The sequence below is a fragment of the Ambystoma mexicanum genome, chromosome 8 (genome assembly GCF_040938575.1).
Source record: "Ambystoma mexicanum isolate Mex_15411 chromosome 8, UKY_AmexF1_1, whole genome shotgun sequence".
Taxonomy (NCBI): Eukaryota; Metazoa; Chordata; class Amphibia; order Caudata; family Ambystomatidae; genus Ambystoma; species Ambystoma mexicanum.
In genome coordinates this window covers 84,196,050-84,220,617 of record NC_090929.1, presented here as the reverse complement: position 1 = coordinate 84,220,617, position 24,568 = coordinate 84,196,050, and the positions used below count along the sequence as shown (strand labels likewise).

General features: G+C 46.0%; 1 protein-coding gene across 2 annotated transcripts in view; it reads right to left on the bottom strand.

The window, feature by feature from the left end:
• The window catches only part of ADAMTS13 (ADAM metallopeptidase with thrombospondin type 1 motif 13), a 447,185-nt gene that overhangs the window by 62,585 nt on the left and 360,032 nt on the right, over positions 1–24,568 (bottom strand). For both annotated transcript variants that reach the window (XM_069609349.1, XM_069609350.1), the window contains exons 27-29: positions 17,584–17,769; positions 11,494–11,698; positions 2,591–2,936 (exon numbers count right to left, since the gene is read on the bottom strand). In XM_069609349.1, the coding sequence (XP_069465450.1) occupies positions 2,591–2,936; positions 11,494–11,698; positions 17,584–17,769 (737 nt within the window). The remainder of the gene's footprint in view (positions 1–2,590; positions 2,937–11,493; positions 11,699–17,583; positions 17,770–24,568) is intronic.

Below are 24,568 nucleotides of genomic sequence, written 5' to 3'. Positions count from 1 at the left end.
ATTGAGTATGAGAATACGGTGGCGTTACACAATGTGGCTGGTCTGACTTTGGGGATGATTTAAAGCTGGGTTGTCCAACTCCAGGCCTCGAGGGGCGGATCCATGTTGGGTGTTCATTATACCCCTCATTAATATTCATGACACACATTTGCATACAATGATTCTAAACGTATGCAAATTTTTCCTCATGAATATTAATGAGGAATATCCTGAAAACCCATCAGGATCCCGTCCTTGGGCAACCCTGATTTAAAGGGTTAGGAAATGACTTAATTATCATGGATTATATTCGAAAACGCCAGGGCTTGAGAAGAACTTAAGTATATACTGACTAGGGTCGAGGAGTTTTGGGATACGCATGGCCAAATCAGTGGCAAGTAAGTTAAAGTCTGAAAATGACTTATTTGCAATCCTAGCTGTCCATTCGGGGACTCTTTATTAAGGTCATAACACTGACTCTCTCTGCCTGTGCCCGAGATCCTAGAACACTTTCGCAGGGAGAAACTCTCTTTTCATTATAGCCAGTTATACGCTTAATGAAAACGCCTGTCTGGCTTCATTTTTTACTTTCTTCATCAGAGGCAGATAAATAGTGATTTAAAAATATCATATTCCCTACAACTTAACATGAAAAAAAGAGATTAACAAAAAGACTGATAGGCTGTCATGCAAAAATTGACAGCATAACCCTTGGGTTTTAAAGCACCCTGCCTGCTCTGGTATCCCATGCTGCACCACGGTGGCCGTCGAGGCGCACTACGCTTTTCCAGCTGAGAAGTCAGGATCCACAAGCAAGAAAGCATTCTTGCTTTGTATCTCATCTACAGAACAATTTCTGATGCATTTCTGCATTTCTTCTAGTTACTAGTGCCTACATGGTCAGGCACCATGTGTTTTAAAGGAGGCGCTGCTGTAGGAGGCCTCATTACTAGACATGCAATACCATGCGTTAATAAGAAGCTGAGGATGAAAGAATGGGAGCAGCAAGAGTAGAGAACATCTTTTTTTTTTAAAACTAGCTTTGGGACATATGCCTTTTTAAATTGCAGCAAATCTAACCTGCCATCTGTATTTCATATCCTCAAAGGTTACTTATCCCACCAGAATGTGAAATCCAAGACTGAGAATGAAGCATTTAGTAGTTTGTGTGTTATGGCAGTCACAACTAACATTCCTATTTTTGATTTGTCGTTTTTGTTATCTTGGTCTTGTTGTATAGATTCCTTGCATATTTGGATTGAATTGTTGTATGTTTTGACTGTTTCTGTGCATCGTGTATGGCGGTTTCTGCCGAAATAAAGATTGATTGATCGATCGATTGAGTACAGCAGCTATCTGCAAGAATAGAGAAGCCGGACAAGGATTTCTAATTTACAGACCCCTCTCGTGACGTTTTTTACAAAAAACATGCTTTAGATTGATATGAGAGTAATTTGGCCTGGGTAGCGAGATTTGAGAGTACCTGGAGGCCACTGAAGGCACTAGAACATGGCTGAGATTGGTGAGATCATCACATGTGTATTAAATCTTTTACTTTCGATTAAGATATCAGTGATCTGCTTCGGAATCGAATGCAGAATCTGGTGCCCTTTCCTAGACTGGCATGCCCCCTTTCCTTTCTAGTTTAAGATTCTCAGCATCAGCCCTCAAATATTGGTTCCAGCTTTAAAAACAGATATGCACTAAAATCCAGAGAAAGATGACCCATCAAGAACTCAATGTGGATCATGAAAGAGCTATCGCAACCTTCAGATTGGCTTGGCAGATACAACATCTGGCTGACCCGAGCCCTGTAGCAGAGGAACGGCAAGCTAGACTTCCAGGTGGCAACTACAGTTTAATAGGTACTCCGATACTTTCATGAAAATTGACTGTTGTGACCCCATCATAGCCAATTTAAAATCACTGAAACACAGGCCCTGGTTGAACACTTCCATGGCAATTAGCTATGGTATCCCTACATATTATCCCCACCAAAAATATCGCCGTACATATGGTCGTCTGTCTAGCCATAGGCGATATTTTTGGGGGGGATAATTTGTGGGAGTGGGGTTTGCAGGGGTGTCCGCAGGGTCCATGGCTCAATATCGCCACAAAAATAAGGCGATATTTTTGTATTGCAATATTTTTGCGGGGATATTAACACATGGAACCTTAGCTATAGTAAGGAAAGAGAAAATACAGTCTAACAAAGTACAGAGTATTCCGGATCCACTAACGCAAAGGAAACCCTGGACCATCCAACGATGAGAAGTGGATTTGGAAAATTGTGTTGCGCCATTCGTTTATAGAAGTGTTTTTACTGTAGGAGAAATTGGGTAATATTTCCACCACTTTAGACCATTAATTAAAATTGAAAAAATATTCTCGCAGTGGATAGTGGGCGGGGTGGAGAACTCAGCCAAACGCTCCTCGGTATGTTGGAGATCCCTCACCACACTGTCGCTTACACACATTCATGGAAAATGCTCACGTCCCCCTCCTCAATTAAAAAATTGAAGGTGCACCTGGAAGCAGGAACACAAGAAGCTCATCAATTCTCACCGCATTTCACATATTAAAGCATGAAAGTATTTAACCAGTACATAACTGCCATCTTCTTCCTGGTCTGTATCTTGGGGAGGTATCGCGGCGTGCTGGTTTGGAGGCAGGGTGACTTCAGAATCAGGGGGCAGTGGCCTCTCTCCAAAACGCGGCTGTCCGGGGTCAGTGCTCGCTGCAGACAACATTGTGGGTGTGCCCAGAGTAGGTGCCATTTTCTGGCTAGGGGGACTTCTTGAGATAGGCGGTTCACTGCAAGGCCCGGAAAAGCAGCCACGTGAAGTGATGGGTTTGGCGGAGTTGCTGCAGAAGATGGCGTTCACCTGGTGACGGGTCTTCAAGTTGATGCAGGAATCCTGTCGTCTTTGTACCCCGTTGCCACATGACACGGAACACTTGAAGGGAAAGTGGATACATGAGACAAATAAATGGTCACAAATCAATCAGTGAGGGCAAAACTATTAGAGGCAAGGAAGCAAAGAGAAGGAATAAACTTCAGAAACTCAGTATGTAACATAAAGAATAGCAGAAAACAGACAGAGATGCCATGAGACACGGGGTCAGGAATCCCAAAAGAAATCTCAAGATATTGCACAAAAGATAGTATGACTCCAGAGGCATCCTACATTGGGCAAACATATTAAATCCGTGGAAATGCATGTGCAGCTTGAGGCCGATCTTTGACAGTCAAGAGGGCAACAGGGCTTAAACATAAGATAATGTAGATGCCAAGTGAGGCAGCTTCCCCGTAAACTCAAATGAATCAAGGATTCTCTACATACGAATTCAAACACCTTCCTGTAGGTCGGCAGCTACATTGTAGAAGATGCACGTTTGGTGCTATCTTTTGGGAGTTGGTGGGGGCTTGATTAAATTTCTAGAAAACGTTTCCCAGCGATATCTTTAATATCATGCAATCAAATTTTGCTGTCACAGTTTCTATGTTAAAGAAACAGGCAGTGATAATGTCCTTCTATTAAGCCATATAACTGTTTGGTAAGGGGGTAACAGTATATCTGTCCGGAAGTGGTCTATGTATATCAGATGTTTAGAGTTTGGAATAGTTATTTCACCACTTGCGGCCGCTTTATGAGCGAGCTAGGCAGATTATTTCTCTGAACTTAGGATAGAGCCCTGCGGACGAACACCATGCCTATCGCCTTGACTCTTCAATATCTATCTCTCCCCCTCTTGCTCATCTGATCTCCTCCTTCTATCCTCATTTCCAGAGTTATGCCGATGACACACAGCTTTCCTTCAAACTTCCCTCAACTTCCCCCTCTTCTTCCTCTCTCATCCCAGACTGTCGGTCTGCCATTCAGGCATGGTGTTCAGTGAACAATCTCTGTCTCAGTGGCAGTAAGACGGAGAGCCTCCTCATTGGGACACCAGTGCCCTCTTTTCCTCCTACCCTTTGGCCACCTTCCGTGGCCCCTCTACCCCTACCATTTTGTGAGGCGTATGTAAGGCATGGTATCAAACAGTAAAACAGACGCAAGTGATCACAGTTCAAGGGTGTTTGTTGAACTTCAAATGGGTTTAATAATAACCCAGTCCTAATCCAGTCTGTCAAAATAAAAGGGGCTATACTTATAAACCTGTGGCCAATCCTTACTTCTTAATACAAATAGCGTGGGAAACAATGTTATGCAAAATAAAAGTGCTCAAGAAATGATATGTCAGGATTTCAAGCCCTTGGCTTCCCTTCCCCACGTTCTCAGCATGGGACAAGGCGGCACACTCGAGCTTAGCACACTCTCTGGCTTCTCTAGCACGAGGATGCAGTTCAAAACTCCAACATCCGAGCCTTCTGTGACAAAGTCTTTTTTCGATTCAAAGTCTCTTATTTCAGAGTACCTGATGCAACACGACAAACATTAAGCTACTTTCTTCTTAGGATTTCACATATTAAACTTCTCAGGTGATTTACTGTTCACCCCGGGTCCCCCTCCACCGGGCTCAGACCCACTTGAATCCAAAACCTTCAATTGGTGTCCCTCTGCCGGGCTCAGACCAAATGTATCTACTTTTCCAAACTTTCTCTACTTCATCAAAATCGAAGATCTTCGAATGTGCGTGGGATTGTTCTTGACCCGTCGCAGGATCATATTGGTTCACAATTACTCGTTCTCTACTTGATATTATATTTACACTAGCTTTCACTGGATATCTTACAGAGACCTTCGATTGAGCACCCATGTGTTGCCGGACCACTCTGTCGAAGGTATTGTATCTTGCTTTTAAAGTTCAGTCACTCATCAGTAGTTCAACTTTACTTGCGCCTCTTATCACACGCGTTTTAACAATGTTCATTCCAGCGCTCGCCATACGATGTTGCTGCTTCTGCTTGCAACCTTGGCTTCAACATAGACCGGTCTTGTATCGGTGTCCCCAACTCACCAGCTGTTTTGATTTCACTGATTGCTGCTTTGTTCTTGGAGCCAAGGACGGAACAACGGCAGCTGGTACTTCTCCCGGCCTTTATTGACGCGGGAGGGCTATGGGTATCCCCAACACACAATGCAGGTTTCAACAGCCTGGTTTCCTGGTCTTATGCTTTCTATTCTCGAGGTTTCTCATACCAAAAACCTCAGGGTCATCTTTGACTCCACCCTCTCCATAGCCCCCACATCATGGACCTTCCAGGTCCACCTCCTCAGAGGCATTCTTCCTTTTCTCACCTTCCCCCAGAAGCTCAATGTCTCCAGAGCTCAGGCTGGACTACTGTAACAGCCTCTTTCTCAATCTCGCTCTCTCCTCTCTTGGCCCCCTCCAGCTAATCCAGAATAAGGCTGCAAGGTCCAAAGGCCATGATCTAAGGCCATTACAACTGTATGCAGTGCTCCGCGCTGAGCGCCGGACACACCATGCCCTGCACCCCACATGCGGTATCAGGAGGATGGCCGCAGCAAACACCTGTGAACCGACACACAGCAATCTGCTGCAGGATGCAGAATGATGCAACGATTCAGGTCTGCCACGCCAGAAAGCTGGTGACCCTCGCAACAACACAAGGTAAGCGTGCATTTGGCGCCCCTAACAGTGCCACTAAACCTACCTGTGCAACCTTTACCCTCTGCTCTCAGGAATCCAACAGCCCAACAAAAGATATAATGGCCTCTGCAGCTCACCTGGCTCCGCCGCCCTCAGCACTGGCACCAACTCACCTCCCTGCGGCCTGGCTAAACACCACAAATGCCATGGCTCTTTGCCAGGAACCCACCCATCACCAACTGTCCCCCTTGGGATCTCTGACGAGGACATCGAGCTCTACTAAACCTTCCGATTGTATCCTAGTGCAGACAAGCACATCCCCAATAGATTGGCTCTATGCCAATCCATGCCCGAAATACCGAGTGGATCATACATGGACACCCCACCAGCTGATCTACACACACACCACCCTAGTGACACACACCACCATGGGCGCTACATCACACAGCCCACCTGCTTACTCCTCCCCCCACCCCTCGCATGAAGAAATGAGAGACTCAAATATAGGTGAACCCACATGTGTGCCACAACTCCACAATTCCTCCTCACAAGAAATTATAGGCTGGCAAGCCGTACATCGGCCTCTTGCAAGATATAAACCTACCCACACTCATTACACCAGCCTCCCGCAGCTGGGTACACCTGTGGCAACCCCACTCTCCACCAAGACTCCTCACAAGGCATTACCACCACGCCACGAAGGGCCCAATCAGCCAGCCCACCCAACTAAAAGGAGCACTGATCAATGCAAGATCCATACAGGCCCATGCCCTGGATATGTATGACCTTATTGTATCATGTAACCTAAACCTATTAGCCATCACTGAATCCTGGCTACATCCAGCCTCATGTCCTGCGCTATCATCTAGCCCCCCCCTGGATTTACTATCCTAAGAGCTGACAGGCAGGATGCCAGGGGAGGTGAGGCTGCACTAATATACAAGGAAAACTTGAATATCAGAAAATGCCCCCATAACCTAGAGGAAAACAGTGATCTACTCTCCCTAAAACTCACCATGTCCCACACCTGATCTATTCTACTCAACCTAGTCTACAGGCCATCAGGTCCCCTCGGCATCTTTGAGGATGGCCTCACACACCTCCTCAGTGATAATCTCAAACCTACGACCAAAGGGATCCTGTTAGAAGATATGAACCTGGTCCTGAATGACCCTACGAACCACAACGCCTCCTCACTAGCCAGTGCACTAAAAGCACTAGGTTTCTCACCTCATATAAACACGCCAACCCAAACCAAAGGCCGTGCCCTAGACTGGTTGGAAGACAAACTGTAAAGTCAACATCACAGATGTCTCACCTTGCCCTTGGTCTGACCATTTTGTTGTGAATTTTGACATCCCATTACCACAGGATCACCGCAACTCAGGCTCCCCTATGCCACCTACATGGGCGAGATGCACCTGTAAAATTACCAAAGACAGCATCACGTCTTTCCTCTCTAACCTCCACCCCGAATACCTTGCTCACTGGGCTAACAACCCTGTTGCACTGGCTGACCTCTTCCAAAAAAACATGGAAATAGCAATGGCCACTAGTACCACGCAAGGCAAAAGCCACTGTCCACTCTAACTCCTGGTTCACAGAGACCCTCCAAAACCTAAGAGCCAAGAAATGGCAGGCAGAAGCCTCCTGGAAGAAACACCCAACCGACACCCACAAGGATATGTTCAGATCCTCAACCAGGACCTACAAACTTGCTATTATACAGGCCAAGGCCACCTCGTATAACAAAAGAATTGCAAAAGCAAATTCCAATACAAAGGAGCTTTTTACCATCCTCAAGGAACTGGAAGCCCCAGCATCAGCCCCCACACAACCCCTGCAGCATCATCAAGGATGAAACCTGGTGTGTAAAAATCTAGGAGGCCTTGCTAATAACAATTTCTACACTTCAAGAAAGAATGTCGCGAAACAAACCCTTGTTAAAGCCCCCCTCACATTGTGCTACCACTTACTGGCCATAACCAAGCTCCCTTCCATTTATGTGATCTCTCAGAAACACAAGTAGGCACCATCCTCAAAAATCTCATACCCTTAAGAAGCAAAGGGGATTCATGCCCTGCTGCCGTTATCAAAGAATGCGTGGAATCACTTCGCCCTTTCATCACTAGCTTCATCAGTGCTTCCTTCTACTCAAATTCATTGCCCACCTCTCTGAAGGAAGCTCGGGTCCTCCCCCTCCTAAAGAAACCCTCACTAGATCCAGCCATGCCTAACAACTGCCGAACAATTACAACAGTCCCATTCCTGCTAGAAATACTAGATAGGGCCGCCTGTGTACAAATCCAGAACTACCTAGAAAGTAACCAATTCCTTGGTCTGTGCCAATCTATTTTTAGAGGTGGTCCTGGTATGGAATCAGCCCTGCTGGACCTGAAAAATCATCTAGATTCCTTCAGAGATCCATGCAAGCCTGATCTACTTCTCCTTTTAGATCTCTCGGCTGCTGTTGATTTGGTTGACCATAAAATTATTTGCTGCCACCTTACCTCAGCAGCCAACTTCTCAGAGGAAGCTACAGCCTGGGTAGCCTCATTCCTAGCTAGTAGAACAATGTGAATATTCTCAGAAGTGGATTGTACCACTTCGTCCCCCATCTCCTGTGGAGTTCCCCAAGGCTCCTATGTCTACCCCACACTGTACAACATATTTACCAAACCACTCTTCGACCTCCTGGACTCCATCGGCATCTCCTACACCAACTATGCCGATGATATGCAAATTCTGTTACCCCTAACTGGCAACTACATGGAAGACTCCCACGCACTTAACACAATCTACTCTAATATCCAGGCTTGGATGGCAACCAATGGCCTGGGCCTAAATGATAAAAAAAAAGTCAGATCTTGATGGTTGGACCCCCCCCCCCCAATTTCTTCCAGGACATCAAAAACCTCAGTCCCCAAAATACTAACTTTGCTATTGGCAACCTCCTGATCAGTATCTCCACCTCAGTTAAGACTCTTGGTGTCTACTTGGCCTCATCACTCTCCCTGACACATCAGGTCAACGCCATTGCAACCTCTGATGTCTACATGACAAAGCTCATCAACGCTTCCAGAACCTTCCTAGCCCCCTCTAACTGCCTCACCATAGCCAAAGCCATCATCGGAGCGAGACTAGATTATTGCAACGCCCTATTCGCTGGCACTTCCGCCCACAACATTCACAAATTACAAGTGATCCAAAACAATGTCATCCGAGCAGCTCTCAATATACCCAAAAGAGAGCACATCTCTGAGGCAAAAAGAAATGCCCACTGGCTCCCAGTCAAAGAAAGAATCATGTGCAAAACACTTTCGATCACACACAGATTCCTCTCTAACCAGGCACCACCCTACCTGTCCCAAAGATTTGTTAAAGTGCAGTCTTCCAGACCCATCAGGAGGGCCTACGTCCACAGACTGGTCCTGCCTAAATCGTAGCGAGCCAAAAGTGGAGGGTCCAGTTTCCCCTCTATTACGGCTCTTCACTGGAATGCGCTCCCTCCACACCTGATGTACTGGGCTTTCAGAAAGGCTATGAAAACCTGACTCTTTGCCTCGCGCCCCAATCTCTCTTCCGTCTGTCACATGCTTCTGTCGCTCACTATTGTCTAGAATGTAAAACGACATGGTTGTAACAGCGTCTCGATGCCCTTGGGCTTTATGCACTTAATACATGTAAAAATTAATATATAAAATGTATCCTTGGCCTCAAGCCCAGGGACTGCATCGCTCTAGCCTTAAAATCTCTCCAGTGGCTCACGGTGGCTGCAAGGATGAAATTCAAGGCCCTCTGCAGCATCCACAAGGCCTTCTGGGGCCTCAGACCACGCTATTTCCAACTTTCCTTCCCGTATACCCTCCTGCTCGAGCCCTACACTCCTCTAATTCCAACTCTCAGAGGGTCAAACGCTTCTCTAAGCTGGGTATCAGATCTCTCTGCGGCTGGTGCCTCTATGCCCCTCTCAGATTTGAGTCGCACCTCCTTAACTTCAGGAAACTACTAAAAACTCTGCTCTTCTCTACCTATGTGCCTTCCTTGCTAATCACCCCACTGCAGCTGTGACTGGTGGCTGATCCTCATGAACCCCACAGGCTGTCAGGCCCTTCCTTCCTGTCATTACCAGCACCTCTCCACCCTACACAGCGTTGCCCTGCTGGCCCCTGCCTGGTGACTCCACAGACCACCCTTGAGAGCTGCTTGTACTAGCACTTAGCCTCCTCCAGGCTCCCCTTAGCACTTCCTTCTTGGGCCCACCTCCAGCACTTGTCCACTCCCTTGCTTCCCTATTCATCCCCCTCCCCTGCACTTCTCATCAATGACCTTGCACAGCCGAATGCCACAAGGCCTACTAGGACCACGATTGTAAATATATCATTGTTGCTTTTTGTTTCTTGCCACTGTTATTATTTTCCCTGTTCCATTTCCATTTAGCCTTGTGGCGCTTTGAAACACAATTCTGTTGTATAAAGCGCCTTACAAATGATCAACAAATAAATAAATAAAATGACCACATGCAGTAATATCCTTAGTGCATGCAGTTTTTCTAGGAATTAGCTTCATCACAACATTACTGCCACCATGGCAGTAACGCATGCAGACTTTTGGAAATAATGCATGCACACTTTCTGAAAATCCGTTGCTCATTTTTAGCCATTTTAAAAAAAAGTTCATACCTCTACTGTACAATTTTGAGTTCATGAATTCTAAGCAAAATCCAGGAATGCATATTATAATTCTCAGTGTGTAAGGTAAATGTATACGGAACTTAAAGTGTCAAAATACAAGACATCTTTTCATATAACAAAGGACTGAATCACAGAAAACAATGGAAAGTGACACGTAGTCATTGTGGATTAAGAAAAGGACACATTGTAAACCTGCACACACAAATCACAGACGTGTAATATTCACAAAGTGGGTCATTTTCAATCTGCCATTTTGTAAAATGCATGTTTAAAAATCATGTGCAAAACTTATGAACCAGTAGATTTTCAGCAATGTCTTTGGTGGAGCAGGGGCACAGAACGTACATGTCTATTCTGCAACCCCGATGCACATAGCCTTATCTGAATCCGATTCTCATTCTGGTGCAAATGAATTGAATCTTAATGGAATCCGCCAGCGCTTATTAAAGGCTAAAAGTCGAGGGATTCGATTGGAACCCATGTAAAGGCTTCCTGCCATGCACATTGATGGCAGGAGGCATGTACGATACATTTTGGAATTCAGGCAAACGCAGCACAATATTATGGTTGGCTTGGATTTCTATGTTGCGTTTCGATCCTCTGCCAAAACAGATCAAAACTGCACGCAAGTGCAAGCGCATGCACTTTAAGGGAATTTAGAAGATGAGAAACAATGCATATAAATTAAGGAGCAAGAAGATGTAGATGACAAAGATGCACAAAGAGTCATCTAAGGCACTGGAAACATTAGATAAAGTATCAGGATGCCCCATGAAGAGCACTCAGTTAAGGGGATCATTCAGTGCCACTGGATCGAACATCAGAGAAGGGCTGAATGCATAAAAGCATTGTGAAAAGGAAAGGATGACGAGCCAAGAGTCATTGATGCATTTTTAGTGCGGTCATGTAGGAGTTCCCCAACAGCTGTCAGGTCTTCTGGAGAGACCACACTTGGGCAGCGTTGAGAATGAGGACCAGAACCAAAAGAGGGAGGAAGACTAGGTACTAGGACTGGCAGTATACAGCCCCTAGAAGGTGGACATGAGGTTTAAAGATGATTCAACTACCACAGAGAAGAGCTGGAGGAAGGGAAAAGAAGAAATAAAATGAAAGAAGTAGGAACTCCAGAAGAACGAGCCACCATTTATTATGCACGCTTCCAGCAATGGCTACAAATATTTTGAGAGGATTGGTGCAGGTGGGCTGGCTCTTGAACAAACCTCTACTAAATGCATTTGATTACAAAGCTCGAGTTATTTGATACCTCAGTCCACTTGCTGACGTCCCAGCCGTAGAAGCAGAGGCCCACAGTGCAGGGGATGACAGATGGAGGGCGGTCCATGGCCGGGCAGGACTCCTGATCCACCTCTGACTCCACCCCAAGCTCACTATGGACACAGGCTACCCGCTGCAGGGCAATACCATAGCCACAGGGTGCCGAGCATGCGCCTGTCTCCAAAATAGTCCACCTAGCCCAACAAATGAGTAGGAAAAAAATAAATGTAATTAGCACCAACTTAATTTGTGCAAACTGCCACATGGGTTACCCCCACACCCCAAATGTAGTGTCAATAAACTGTGCCAACCACTATCTTTGCCAACTAAACAGCAAGCATGCCTACCACAATTTGTATAAAACGCCATTTGTGCCAATTAATGCATGCACCAACTATCATCAGTAATAGCCACTACCTTTGCCAGCTTTCACATGTGGCAACAATTGTTTGTGCCAAAACCATTTGAGCCAGCCAACATCTGTACAAACCCCATGAATTGCTATCCCTGTCTGTAATAACCATCACACGTGATAATCACATTGATTTTGCATTCCCATTATCATAGTTATCATTATTGTTATGTATTATTATGATCACATTCATGTTTGTGCCATCTTGAGCAGGATCTGAGCAGGAGCGTTTTGCTTCAGAGGGTGATGTTTACAGCCTAGACTGTCTCTTGGTGCTGTGCACAGGGGGAGTTGCAGAGCAGCAGGACTGTTATTCTAGGAGAAGAGAGATTTGTAACACATTTCGGAGGGTAAGAACCTGAGAAGAAAGGAGATTCCAGTGTAAACTCTTTCTGCGCCAAAGGCACCCTTGTCACCTCCACATGGGGGAATCCAGTCACTCGCTGTGTTCAGTCTGATGGGCACTTTTAGTGTGAAGTGCGAACCTGCATGGTACATCTTTGCCAACTCCAGATTTAAAGCTTTCCTGAGCCATGTTTGTCATTGTTAATTACATCTATCAGCTTCCTCCACTTTAACTTGAATGCTCCCAGAAGAATTACTGTGTGGTAAAAAAAAAATCATTGGCTCAAGCGTGCTGCAAATCCATCAATGATTCAACCCGAGTGGAGGGTGCATTAACAGATGTAGGTCTGAGTTTACTCTGGTTAGGGACCCAAGCCACACCTCACGAAGAGTCCCATTAAGGCCAAAACATGGTTGGGGTTGTGTTAAGAAAGATTGCATTTTTACTGCTTTCCTCCAAAGGACTTCTAAGGGATGGTGTTGTGTAAATAGGTGTATTTATTTAAATAGGGGATATATGTTAGAGTGAGTGTGTGTGAGTGTTCTCGAAGGGTGGAGAATATTCCTGATGGAGTGGTTGAGTGGTGGTGAAGGAAAGAAGAAGGTTGTTGGTGGGGGCGAGTACATCATCAGAAGAGGAAGAAAATGCACACCCAGGAATAGTTACAGTAAATATGGTGGAATGTGACGTGGCCGATGATTGTGAAAGCCTGATGACAAGTGTCTTAGTAAATGGGAACACGCTGTGGATGATGGCAGACTCCTGGGATAAGGTGACATTGATGAAAAGGAAGGTGTTTGAGAAAGAATTGGAAGGGAAGGTGGAACATTTGATACCTCCCGACATCAAAACAGGAGGTTATTATATCGACTGCATCAAATTATTCAAATGTTTCATAGGACTCTTTGAAATCAAGGGCAGAAAAAAGCTTTGGGAAAAATGTATGTAACAAATAAGGGTGCATCTCTTTTAGGATGGAGGAAACAAAAACATTTACACATGAAATTGGATCCTAATACTAAGGAACAGGTAATACAGCCAAAGTCAAGAGAAAGTATTTCAGTGCAAGGACTATATGCGTTGGTATACTGATGATTTGTATATACTGTATATAACATTTGTGCACCTATTTTTGTATTATGTATATTCCTCGTGTACTGTAACCAAGCTTCGAAAATTCTTGTAAAGTCTGCGCCCTGATACCCCCGGGTACGCTCGCGCATTATAAATAATAAAACAAACAAACAAACAAACAAACAAATTGAAGACTGAGAGGAATGTTATATTGAATTATTGTGAAAGAAGAAAATGTTGCTGTGGCTTCCAACGTTTGACCAGTACCTTTGATTTTGAGGGATAATGTAAAGGCAGAATTTAAAAAACATGGTGTGATGGAGGATTAATTGAGAGAGCTAATGCCATAGAGTGGGTGTCACCTATTGTTGTGGCAAAGAAATTGAGTGGAAGCATCAGGTTATGCGTTGATCTTAGTCAACTGAACAAGTGTGTGGTAGTGGAAAGGCATTCTCAACCAAATATGGGGGAAATGCTAAGCATGATTTGGAAAGGAAGAGTGTTTTCAAAATAAGATTTGTCATGATCATATCACCAGATTGTTCTGCAGTTAGAGTCACATAAGTTCATAGCCTTCATAATGCATGATAGAGTACTTCAATTTCACAGAATGCTGTTTGGGCTTGTGTCAGCCTCATCAGTTTTCCAAATGGCAATGCATTAATTAGTTGGTGACATGCGAAGTGTGCTATGCTTTCAGGATGATATACTGGTGTTTTGGGAATACATTGAGGAACATGACAATTTAAAATTGTTTCTGCAAGTATTGGAGGAGAGAGGTTTGACGCTGAGCAAGGAACAGTGTGTTTTCAGAAAACAGGTTGTTGAGTATATGTGACATAAGGTGCTGTAAGAAGGTTTTCAACTGAAAGAGGAATTGGTTGAGGGCATAACAAAAATGAATACACCCGAAAGTCAGGGAGAGCGGAGCTCCTTTCTGGGTATGGTAGAATTCTATCAAATGTTTGTAAAGAATTTTGCCGAGAAAGTAGTTGTTGCGTAAGGGGGTGGAGTTTGAGCGGAAATGGAGCAAAGTGAGAGCAAATTCCACAAGATAATGGAGGAAATAGTCTTGGCAGTTCTGTTAGCCCAATTTGACACACAGAATACATCTATTATTACTGTTTATGCTATTGATGGGCGACTAGGAGCAGTGAAGAATTAACAATGTATAGTTTGGGTCCTATTGATGTTGGTGGCAGTTGTGGGTAGTATGTTATAGCATTGATAGATTTGTTGTCTCAGTGGGTGGCCATTAAGTTTGTCTTTGAGGCGAGTGCAGGAACAATTGTGAAATTTCTTGAGGATATATTTGTTAGGGAAGGATAGTCTGTGACTGTTTTAACAGATAATGGTACACAGTTTTGCGGAAAGGTGATTGAAGAATGTTTTAGGGTGAGTGGGGTTAAGCATAAGAGGACATTATTGTACAAGTCTGAATGTAATGAAGCTGAGGAAAGAGTACATATGTGTATAATGGAGGCTGTGAGGATGGCTGAAGCATGTGGGCGAAAAAGGAAGGATATGTCGGAAGGGAAGATAAAAGGGCTGAGAATGTCAGCTCATGTTGTAACGGGTCAAGTGCCGTTTGAACTCATGAAGGAAGGGAAACTCATTTTTGTCCAGACTGGTTGGGGCGAGCTAAAAGTAAAGAGGTGGATTTGGAGGAGGTAAGGAGAAGATGTGTGTTACACAAAGAGACAACAAAGGAGAGAAGTGATGCGAGAAGAGGAAGAAAAGATTTGGAGGTGAGATGGGGTGATTGAGTAAGCGTGGAGAAAGGTGTCATAAAAAAGGGAGAAGTGTTTTACAGCGATCCCATGCAAGTGGGAAAAGTCTGTGCAGGAGCGGTGAGAGTTAATGGCGGGAACGTGTGGAATTTGGGGAGAGTGGTGAAAGTATGAGGGACATGGGTGAGCTGAGATTACTTTTTTTTTAAAATAAAAGAAGGGAGGTGTGTGGTGTAAATAGGTATATTTATTTAAATAGGGGATAGATGTTGGAGTGAGTGTGTGTGAGAGTTCTGGAAGGTTGGAAAACAGTGAGGAGAAGAATTCTGAGAGAGCGGTTGAGCTGAAGGAGAAATGTTGTTGGTGGGGGAACTCTCCAAGTGCCTTAGTCACAATATTGCTCTTAAATTAAACTACCTGAAGAATCTGTGACTTTCTCTGGATCATTATTACAGATACTCTTTCAATTTGCTATTGTTTGCTTTCTGACATGACTTTTTGTAAAGCCCTAAGCTTTACTTCCCTGGCTTTTTGCTCACTTTTATGGGGCAACTGATCATTCCCTAAGACTATCAGTACTGGGACTTTGTAACTTTGTGGTTACAATTACAATGTGTCCTGAATGGCCTGGTGGCAGCTGATACTTTTCTACTGTGTTTTTGACTTGTGGACTTTTGCATTTGACAGCATAATGCCATACAGAGTACTATATACTCTAAAATGGCCATGCCATGAGATTTACGCCTGTCCTTTGGCCATTTTGTCCTTTGGCCATTTTGTACTTTGGCCTTCTTCCTGCCTTCTCTGGTCCGGAATTGCCATTTAAAGAAAGCCCTTTCCTGGGGAAAGCGTCTCCTTTCTGGGACAAACTAGCGGCCTGTGTGTGTGGCCCGGTGTGGGCGCTGGAAGTCCACACCCATATTGCAGAATGTGTGTTGTTGGGTAGAATGTTTGGCCGCTGGCTATCCATAATTGGATAGCCACTGCAAGTCTGAATGGTGGAGGTCCTTACCATTGATGGACCTAGTGGCGATTCTTGTCAGAATCTTGGATAAAAAACCTGCGGCCATTGGACAGATCATTGTATGAGCCAGTCGCAACAGAAGCTGTGCACAACCTGTTCCTTGGTACACAAACCAAAGATTTTCTGTCGCCACTTGATCATGGTGACTCCTGCCAAATCGTGCTTTCTTTGTGTTCTGGTGGTCCCCTGAGATCGCCTTTGCCATAGATGTCTGCATCTCTTCATGCCAAGAGTGTCCAGCTGTCCAATATTTAGAACCGTATCACAGGAGCCTGTAGCGTGTACTATCCGGACCCAAACCCGATGCCAAAAATGACCTCTGCATCCGCGAACCCTGGGTCTTCCTCAACCGAATACATTGCAGAGGTAAGTGGAGCCAGCCGCTCTAAGAACCCCTGAATTGGTCCCAAAAAGAATCAGAGTAAGGGAGGTAAGTTATAATACCCATTTCTGACACCCTCCCTCCATGGGGTTACATGGGTGTAGTCCTTTTCCTATCTTTCCCTTGCCTGATTAATATTGGTGGAGGTATGGTGAAAGACCCCCTCACCCATACCCACCCATTCCCGTGAACCTTTCCCAGCATGGTGCGACTGTGAGAGACACTTACCTGAACTTTTCCTGATTTCTGGAATGCTTAATCACAACCACTCGCATTGCCACAAATCCAAAAGTAAACCTACCTGAACAGTACAACTTGCGGAACTGGTGTCTTTTGGGCACTAGGCCTACTTCATTTCGGGGTTGGACTTACTGAAGGTTAGGGATATAATTTTAGGATTGTGCATGAGTGTTTTGTTCAATTCTTCGGTACTTGATTACTTACCTGTGGTTTACTGGTCTTGAATTTACTGTTTTTCTAATGTTGCACTTACTGTTATGAAAGTATTACTTATAATTATGCCAACTGTGGCTTAACTATATCTCAAGGTAAGTGTTGAGATTCTATTCAGAATACCCCATGGCGAATACATATATGTATTTGATATTACTTTCGTAATAACACTTACCTGAAATGTTCATATGTTTAGATAGTACCCAAAAGCCTAATAAATCATTGTATATGTGTGTACTTCTCTGTCTAACTGGAACTATTGGCGTGCTCTGTGTATGTCTCATTGTAGCCCAGACCACTCTCACATCACTCTCAGCTCATACCAATCATTTCTCTGTCCAACAGGCCAACAATCTTTACTCTGTACCCCATGTAACACATTCTGGCTCTGTACCATAGGAAGTCCCTCCAGGTGCCTCTATTATTCAGAATATGTCAGGTGTAAGGGCATGCACTGTAATATAACATGTTGCCAAATTACATTTCTCTGGATACTGTACACAGGATATAATTAATGCACCCACAGGTGTGTGCTTGGGACCTGGACCGACAATTCAAAAGCACACCCCTCGAACCTAGACACATTTTCCATGTGCATTCTGACTCATCGTGGATGCTTTCTATAGCAAGTGCCCACAACTCCCATGGCTATACTCACCTTGCTGGGCACGGCTGCAAGTTGCATGGTGGCAGCGCCTCTGGCAGTGGAAGGCCTTGGCACTTACTGTCTGGCACAATCTCTTCCTCCCCCTCCTGGTCCTTGGTGTACCGGGCACAGTACAGCAGCCCCCGCATCACGCCCCCTCCACAGCTCACGCTGCACGAGTCTGCTTTATAAAGCCACCTGCAGGAAAACAGAGTAACTCATCCGTGCATCGATGCAGCCACTGCATGTAAAACAAGGTTCCGTGTCATGCAAAGCAAGGTTCCGTGTCATGCAAAGCAAGGTTCCGTGTCATGCAAAGCAAGGTTCCGTGTCATTTCAACACATGAAATTACTTCCATGTCATTACTTCGAAGCGACCTCGTGTATGGCCTGTGGGCACGTAGATGAGTCTCGTCTATTACTGCTTGTAGTAGGTAGTACCCCGATTATCTAGATGAAATGCACCCCCATGCTAGTACCCTCAGTCATCCTTACTACAAGCCGCCCCTGTCACCATCCATGATAAAAGCTCTGTTGCCAGGCGACCCCACCATTGCCAGTGTCCCTCAACACCAGCAACCTCTACAGTCATCCCTTATGCTAGTGACCTAGTAGTGCCTCAGAATTCTGGTCACTCAAAACATGTTGATCCACAACACAGCCAGAACCAAAATGGCCGCATGGATGGATGGGCTAGAGACTGTTGTCATTAAGACGGCTGTAATTCCTTCCCCCTTCTTGCATACTTCCCCAGTCGCTGTTTGAGAGCGCAGGCACTTGTGCAGTCTCGTGTTTTGGTATAATATGTTAGCTGATTGTAACACCTCCACTGCAACCATGATTCTAAACGATACAGGCCATCAAAGGGGTGGCATTTACTTTAAATTACTCTGAAGGGTTACATGTCACCACTGTGCGTGCTGCTGTTCCACTTATATACTCTTTGTTCTTTCACTAATGCTACGGTTAATCTGAATGCATTTTAGTACTGAGATGTCATTGTGTCCAAGGTAGACCTGCGGGTTAATGCATGTGCTACAGGGATCTATATCAGACCCACAGACCACAGATGTGCCCCTTGGTGTGATGGCAAAGCATTTCAGCATTCTGCACTCTATAAAAAAAAGAGTACCACGTTCGAAAGGATAACCCAGGCATGGACCCCCTGCCTTTTGTCCCTGGAGAGACCCAGCGCCACAGCCACACCTCACTGATGATGCCAGACAAGGCAGAAACATGTGCCTGGGGGTGCTGCGGGTATTATTGTTCCATGGAGTATTCTCTTGCATTTCAGTGCTGGAACACCTTTGTGGTTGGAGCAGAATGGCATAGAATGGTTATTTCTCCGCGGGTGTGGTAACAGTGAGCTACACGTGATCGTAGAGCCTTCTGCACGGACACTATAGCATAGAATAGGTGCTTCGGCCATGGTTGCTCTCAGTGGAGAGGCTCTCCCAATTTTGGCAACCATTGAAACATCCCTGTTGTTCAGAGGACCACGAATAGGCAAGACGATGAACACAGGCACTGTGAAGACATTATTCCAGAATGTCTGCAGTTTAGGTGTGTACCTTATCTGTACAATGGCTCAATGGTGTAATCGTTACATCTTAAGCGGTGTAACTAAGTCCCATCTCTAAGGGCAGGAAGTGCGGTGAGAGGGATCCTCCGGGATTGGGAACACCATTTCTCTCTCCGATGCCAATCCAAACACATACAGGTACCTGGCATGCCCCTTGACCAAAAGCTTAGGAAGTGTTTAGATGGGAACTGCTTCCCATCGCCAGCACAGTTTGGATTCCACCACCAAGCAGGAAGCAAGTCCAGAGAATCGCGACATTCCCAAGCAAAGCCAAGCGGAGTGTGAGCTCCAGCTTACCCCATATGCCAATCTGGTCTCTGCCTTTTGGTCATGTGACCCACCTCTCTGCCCCAGGGACCTGCTCTATTGCCCCAAACCCCAACTACATTTACTTTTTCAATGATTTGCATTGGTCTAATTCTTAAGGTGGGCCTTTTCCTTTCCCCCCTCCTTCTCTCCCCTCCTACACTTTCTAGGCTCTGGGCTAAGCCTCTAATGGCCCAGTCTTTCTCCTTCCTCCGGTTATTCCACCTGACCCCCTCATTGGCAGGCTCTTCTCCTTCCTCCTACTAATTTCTTCCAATCCCTCTCACAGCTCCTACCAACCTCCTCTTCGGTGTTCCTCCTACCACCGCCTCACAATACCTTGCCATCCCCACTGATGCCGCTTCCACCACCAATCTCACGTCTTGCTACCTCCAGTCTAATGCTTCATCCACCACCTTCCTCACACCTCCTTGCCACCTCTGCTGCTCTGATGCTCCTTCTACTATTCTCCACACAGCACCTTCCTATCTCTGGCCTGAGGCCCCTTCTACCATTCTCAACACAACACCTTCCTATCTCTGCCCTGACGCCCCTTCTTCCATTCTACACACAACACCTTCCTATCTCTGCCCTGATGCCCCTTCCACCAACATCCTCACAACCCCACCTCTGCTCTGATGCCCTCTCCTTCACACAACTCTCACCACAACCCCTTCCCACCTCTGCTGCCCCTTCCACCAACCTCCTCAAAACTCTCCCCACAACTCCTTCCCGCCTCTGCTCTGGAGTCCCTTCCACCAGCATCCTCAAAACTCTGCCCACAACTCCTTCTACCTCTGTTCTGATATCCCTTCTACCAACCACCTCAAAACTCTCCACAAAACTCCTTCCCACCTCTGCTCCGATGCCCCTTCCACCAACCACCTCAAAACTCTCCCCACAACACCTTCCTGTCTCTGCTCTGATGCCCCTTCCACCAACATCCCCGTAACCCCACCTCTGCTCTGATGCCCTTTCCACCACCCTCCGCACAACTCTCCCCACAGCACCTTCCCACCTCTCTTCTGATGCCACTTCAACCAGCCTTCTCACAACTCTCCCCACAACTCTTCCCCACCTCTACTCTGATACCCCTTCCACCAACCACCTCAAAACTCTCCCCACAACACCTTCCCACCTCTGCACTGATGCCCCTTCCACCAACCTCCTCACAACTCTCCCCACACCTCCTTCCCACCTCTGTTTTGATTCCCCTTCCACCAACATCCTCATAACTCTCCACAGAACTCCTCCCGCCTCTGCCCTGATGCCCCTTCCACCAACCTCATCACAACTCTCCCCACAACTCTTCCCCACCTCTACTACGATGCACCTTCCACCAACCTCCTCAGAACTCTCCCGAAAACTCCTTCCCACCTCTGCGTTGATGCCTCTTCCACCAAGCTCCGCACCACGCGCCCCACAACTCCTTCCCACCTCTGCTCTGATTCCCTTTCCACCAACCCCTTCACAACTCCTTCCCACCTCTGCTCTGATTCCCTTTCCACCAGCCCCTTCACAACTCCTTCCCACCTCTGCTCCGATTCCCTTTCCACCAACCCCTTCATAACTCCTTCCCATCTCTGCTCCAATGCCCTTTCCACCAACATCCTCATAACTTTCCTCACAATACCTTCCCAACTCCTTCTTGGCCTCTGCAACAGCCTCGTCACTAGTATAATCTTCATGCATCTCTTGGCAGCTCCGCGCACCCACACTGAAGCTGTGGGGTTTTATTGATCCCCAAACCCTCCCGTGGACTGTGCTCATCCTCGGCAAGTGCACCAGGGGGTTATTAATTAAATTATCAGAGTTTTATAAACTATTAATTTCTTTGTCGCTTCAAAGGGTATGTTGCACAACTTTGTCCTAGCACCACCTGATATGAGTGTGCCCATGCAGAACCACCCCAGAGTGTGTGCAATGAGCTTGCAAAAGGTGTGCCCACCATCTTGAATCAGTCATGCGCAGTCTATGCTGTGCCTGATCAACACCGATTGCACAGGACACCCATTCCCTGTTGTTGCAGAATCTCTACATGCCTATTCACACCACAAAAGGAGGCACTAGCCTTTCCTTTGGTAATAGTAAGTCTCACACTGCTCCCCTCTCTTAAGTGCTCATCTGGGAACATCATGTTAATGCAGCAGACCTTAGAGCAGCAAAACACAGCATTCTTCGGGGCATCCCTAAGTGGGGGCACAGCATGGGCACATACCCTGTGACAATCCTCTGCCACAGAGCAGGTCGAACCTTTAGAAGGTAGAACATTTGGTAGTACCTTATTCAGGACTTTTGGTTGGGTAGGTCATTTCTATTCGGTCCTTTTGGATGAAACTACAGAGCAGGGGCTAAGTGAGGTGACGCAGGGGATTCCCCATCACGTCCAAGCTTCTGGCCCACCCGGTCCCCTCGCATCCTAGGAAATGCAAGGGAACCCTGTCACACATTGTAGGGGAAAGCTTGGTGCTTGGGTGCTGGAGAAGGGAAATATCAGACAGAAGGAAAGAGGATTTGTAGAGGAGCGATGAAGGAGGTGTAGAAGGTTATAAAGAGCAAAGAGGAGATTGTTGGATAAATGGAAAGGCTTGATAGGGAGAAGAGTTAGAGAAGAGGGGGAGGCAGAGGACAGAGAGATCTAAAGCAAACAACAAGCATTGATGTGGTCATGGAGGCCAAGGTTACAGGGTATTAAGGAGTAGGTGCTGGAACTATTGTAACCTGAGCTGGGGGGAGGCTAAAAAACGAGCTCTAATCCCTTGGTCCAGGAATTTGCAGGGACCCCTTAAAGATTATCAATTTATTTCATTTATAAAGTGGCGAATTAGGCCCATAGGCATTTGGGCGCTAACAATAACAAACAGAATACAAAACAGTAATACACCAAAACACACAATACAAAGCAAGCAGCATTTTCCACAGCACATAAATTAACACAATAAAAAAGGCAAGATACGAACAGATCAAAAAAGGGGGACATTCTGATCACCATATCAGAACCCCTAATTTCAGGACTAATTATCAATGCAGTAGGACAAACACCCAGGTTTTTCCTTATATGAGAAGTTAACACGAGGCTTAAGAAGGAGGATGAAAGGGAACAATTGTAGGCTAGCCAGGAGCTAGATTACAGATTTGAGTGGGCTCATCATGCTTACCACTTAAGAACCTGAAACAGAAAGGTACAGGGCCAAAGGCTTGTCTATATAGGTCAAGCCAGGTGAGCTCACTCACCCTGGCGGGGCTATAATGGCAATGGCCTGACAATCTACCCAGGATTGACTTAAAAGAGAATAAACTCCCACCCGCAAGCACAGAAACCACTGCTCAGAAGGTCCAATGTACTCCATCAGCTTGCAAAAGGGGTGCCTGACAACCCACAACTTTGAATATAGTAAGTGACTCAAAGCCTAGGTCGGGTGAGTTCACCCTGACCATGAACTGTTGCCAAACATAACTTTGCGACTCAGGACCATGGTCGTTGCCTCTCACTGCTAGTGATGCATGTATGTCTCCCTTGGACCGTAGACACAGTCATCCAAAGACATAGGTTTCTCAGATTACTTCCACCCCAGTACTGCATGCAAACACTCCTCTTTTGCCAGGCTAATTGTGGTGTGTGAATCCTTTCTTGCGCCCTTGATCCCTGACAGCACTCACTGAACAATATGTGTGTTACCTGCATGCTGTATGCTCAACTCGAGGCATGGCCAACTCTGTGTTCCATCTTCCCAAGGATGAACAAAGACATCCTTTATACGTATTTAACCCCTTAAGTGCTAAGGGTGAGTATGCGTGTCCTTTTTGCATAGGAATGCATAATAGCCCAGCAGTTTTGATATTCTTCAAGTGCCAACAAGCCATTCAGTTTGTGGTATGTGTTGTATAGGTGTCTTTTAATAGTATTTTGATTTCTCTGTGCTAGCACAGAATTTCATTTTTGGGGTTCTGGCTCCCTAGGTTTCTGTTTTTATGACTTTGTTGTGACAAGAGGGACTGCTACAGAAGTTCGCATGTCACTGGAACCCCTTTTTTATGTTTGCTGCTCCTAGTAGCCATTGTGACCACCAGGTCAGGGTGGCTTTTTAAGCACACAATGCCGTCCCAGGATGATCATATTACCCCGAAGTGTGTTGCCAGGTAGGCTGGTGGCAGCTTGGATTTAGTTTTGACTACAGCAGGATTGCAGTCACTGCAGTCACTCCATTACTAGCCCAAATCACCTACATGGTAGCCATGTGGGTACTAATGTATATTTTAAGCCCTGCTCCGACCGTTTTGTTTTGGGCTATGACATCTCTTTGTCTACGTGGACCATGAGGCCTGGCTAAAAAGGCCATTTTGCTGATGTGACATCCTCCGTTGTGGTTTAAACTGGTGCAGACTGGTTCACAGTCCTCCAGTCTTCCCAGTCTACATGCAGTGTGGGACTGCCTGTGTGTTTGGCAGTTTTTAGGGCCACCCTGATTGCTTGGATGCCCAAATCTTTGCGTGCCTGCGTTGAGTTTAAATGGTGGGTCAGCTTAGGTCAACCCCTGGGGTAGCTGCGGGAGACCCTGTGCATTCCTTAGATCCTTTCCTGTTTCTTACTTGTAGCCTGCTGGATCTGGTTTGGCCATACTGAGCAGACCCCAGCTCATTTGTCCTTGCATCCTGTTTCTTCCCTGCTGGTGGAATCCCACCCAGGTCTCTTCCTTTGCCTGTTGCCATCCTCCTAGCCTGTTGGACAGTCAATCCTTGCTGGACTCTTCCTCACCTTAGAGGGCTGAAGCCCTGATAAGAGACTTCTGGCCCAAGTGCTTACTGTATTGGGGTCCCTCGTGGCCTTTCTGGCTTCGAAGTCTTAGTGGCTTGGCTCCTTCTCTGCCACAGCTATGTCCTGGGACATGTTGGGTGGTCTCCAACTATTGCTTCCATCATGGGACCTTTTCCTTTCTGGTTGGCTGTACTCTCCTGCTCAACTGGGCTGACCTTTGCTGGGTTCTTCCGTGCTGCTGTCGCCATTGTTGATGCATCTTCCCCTTGTGGGTAGTCTTTCCAGGTGTCTTCTATGCTGTTGGGTCTTCTTCGTTATTATCCTTGCTGGGATGTGGGTTTGAGGAACCTTCA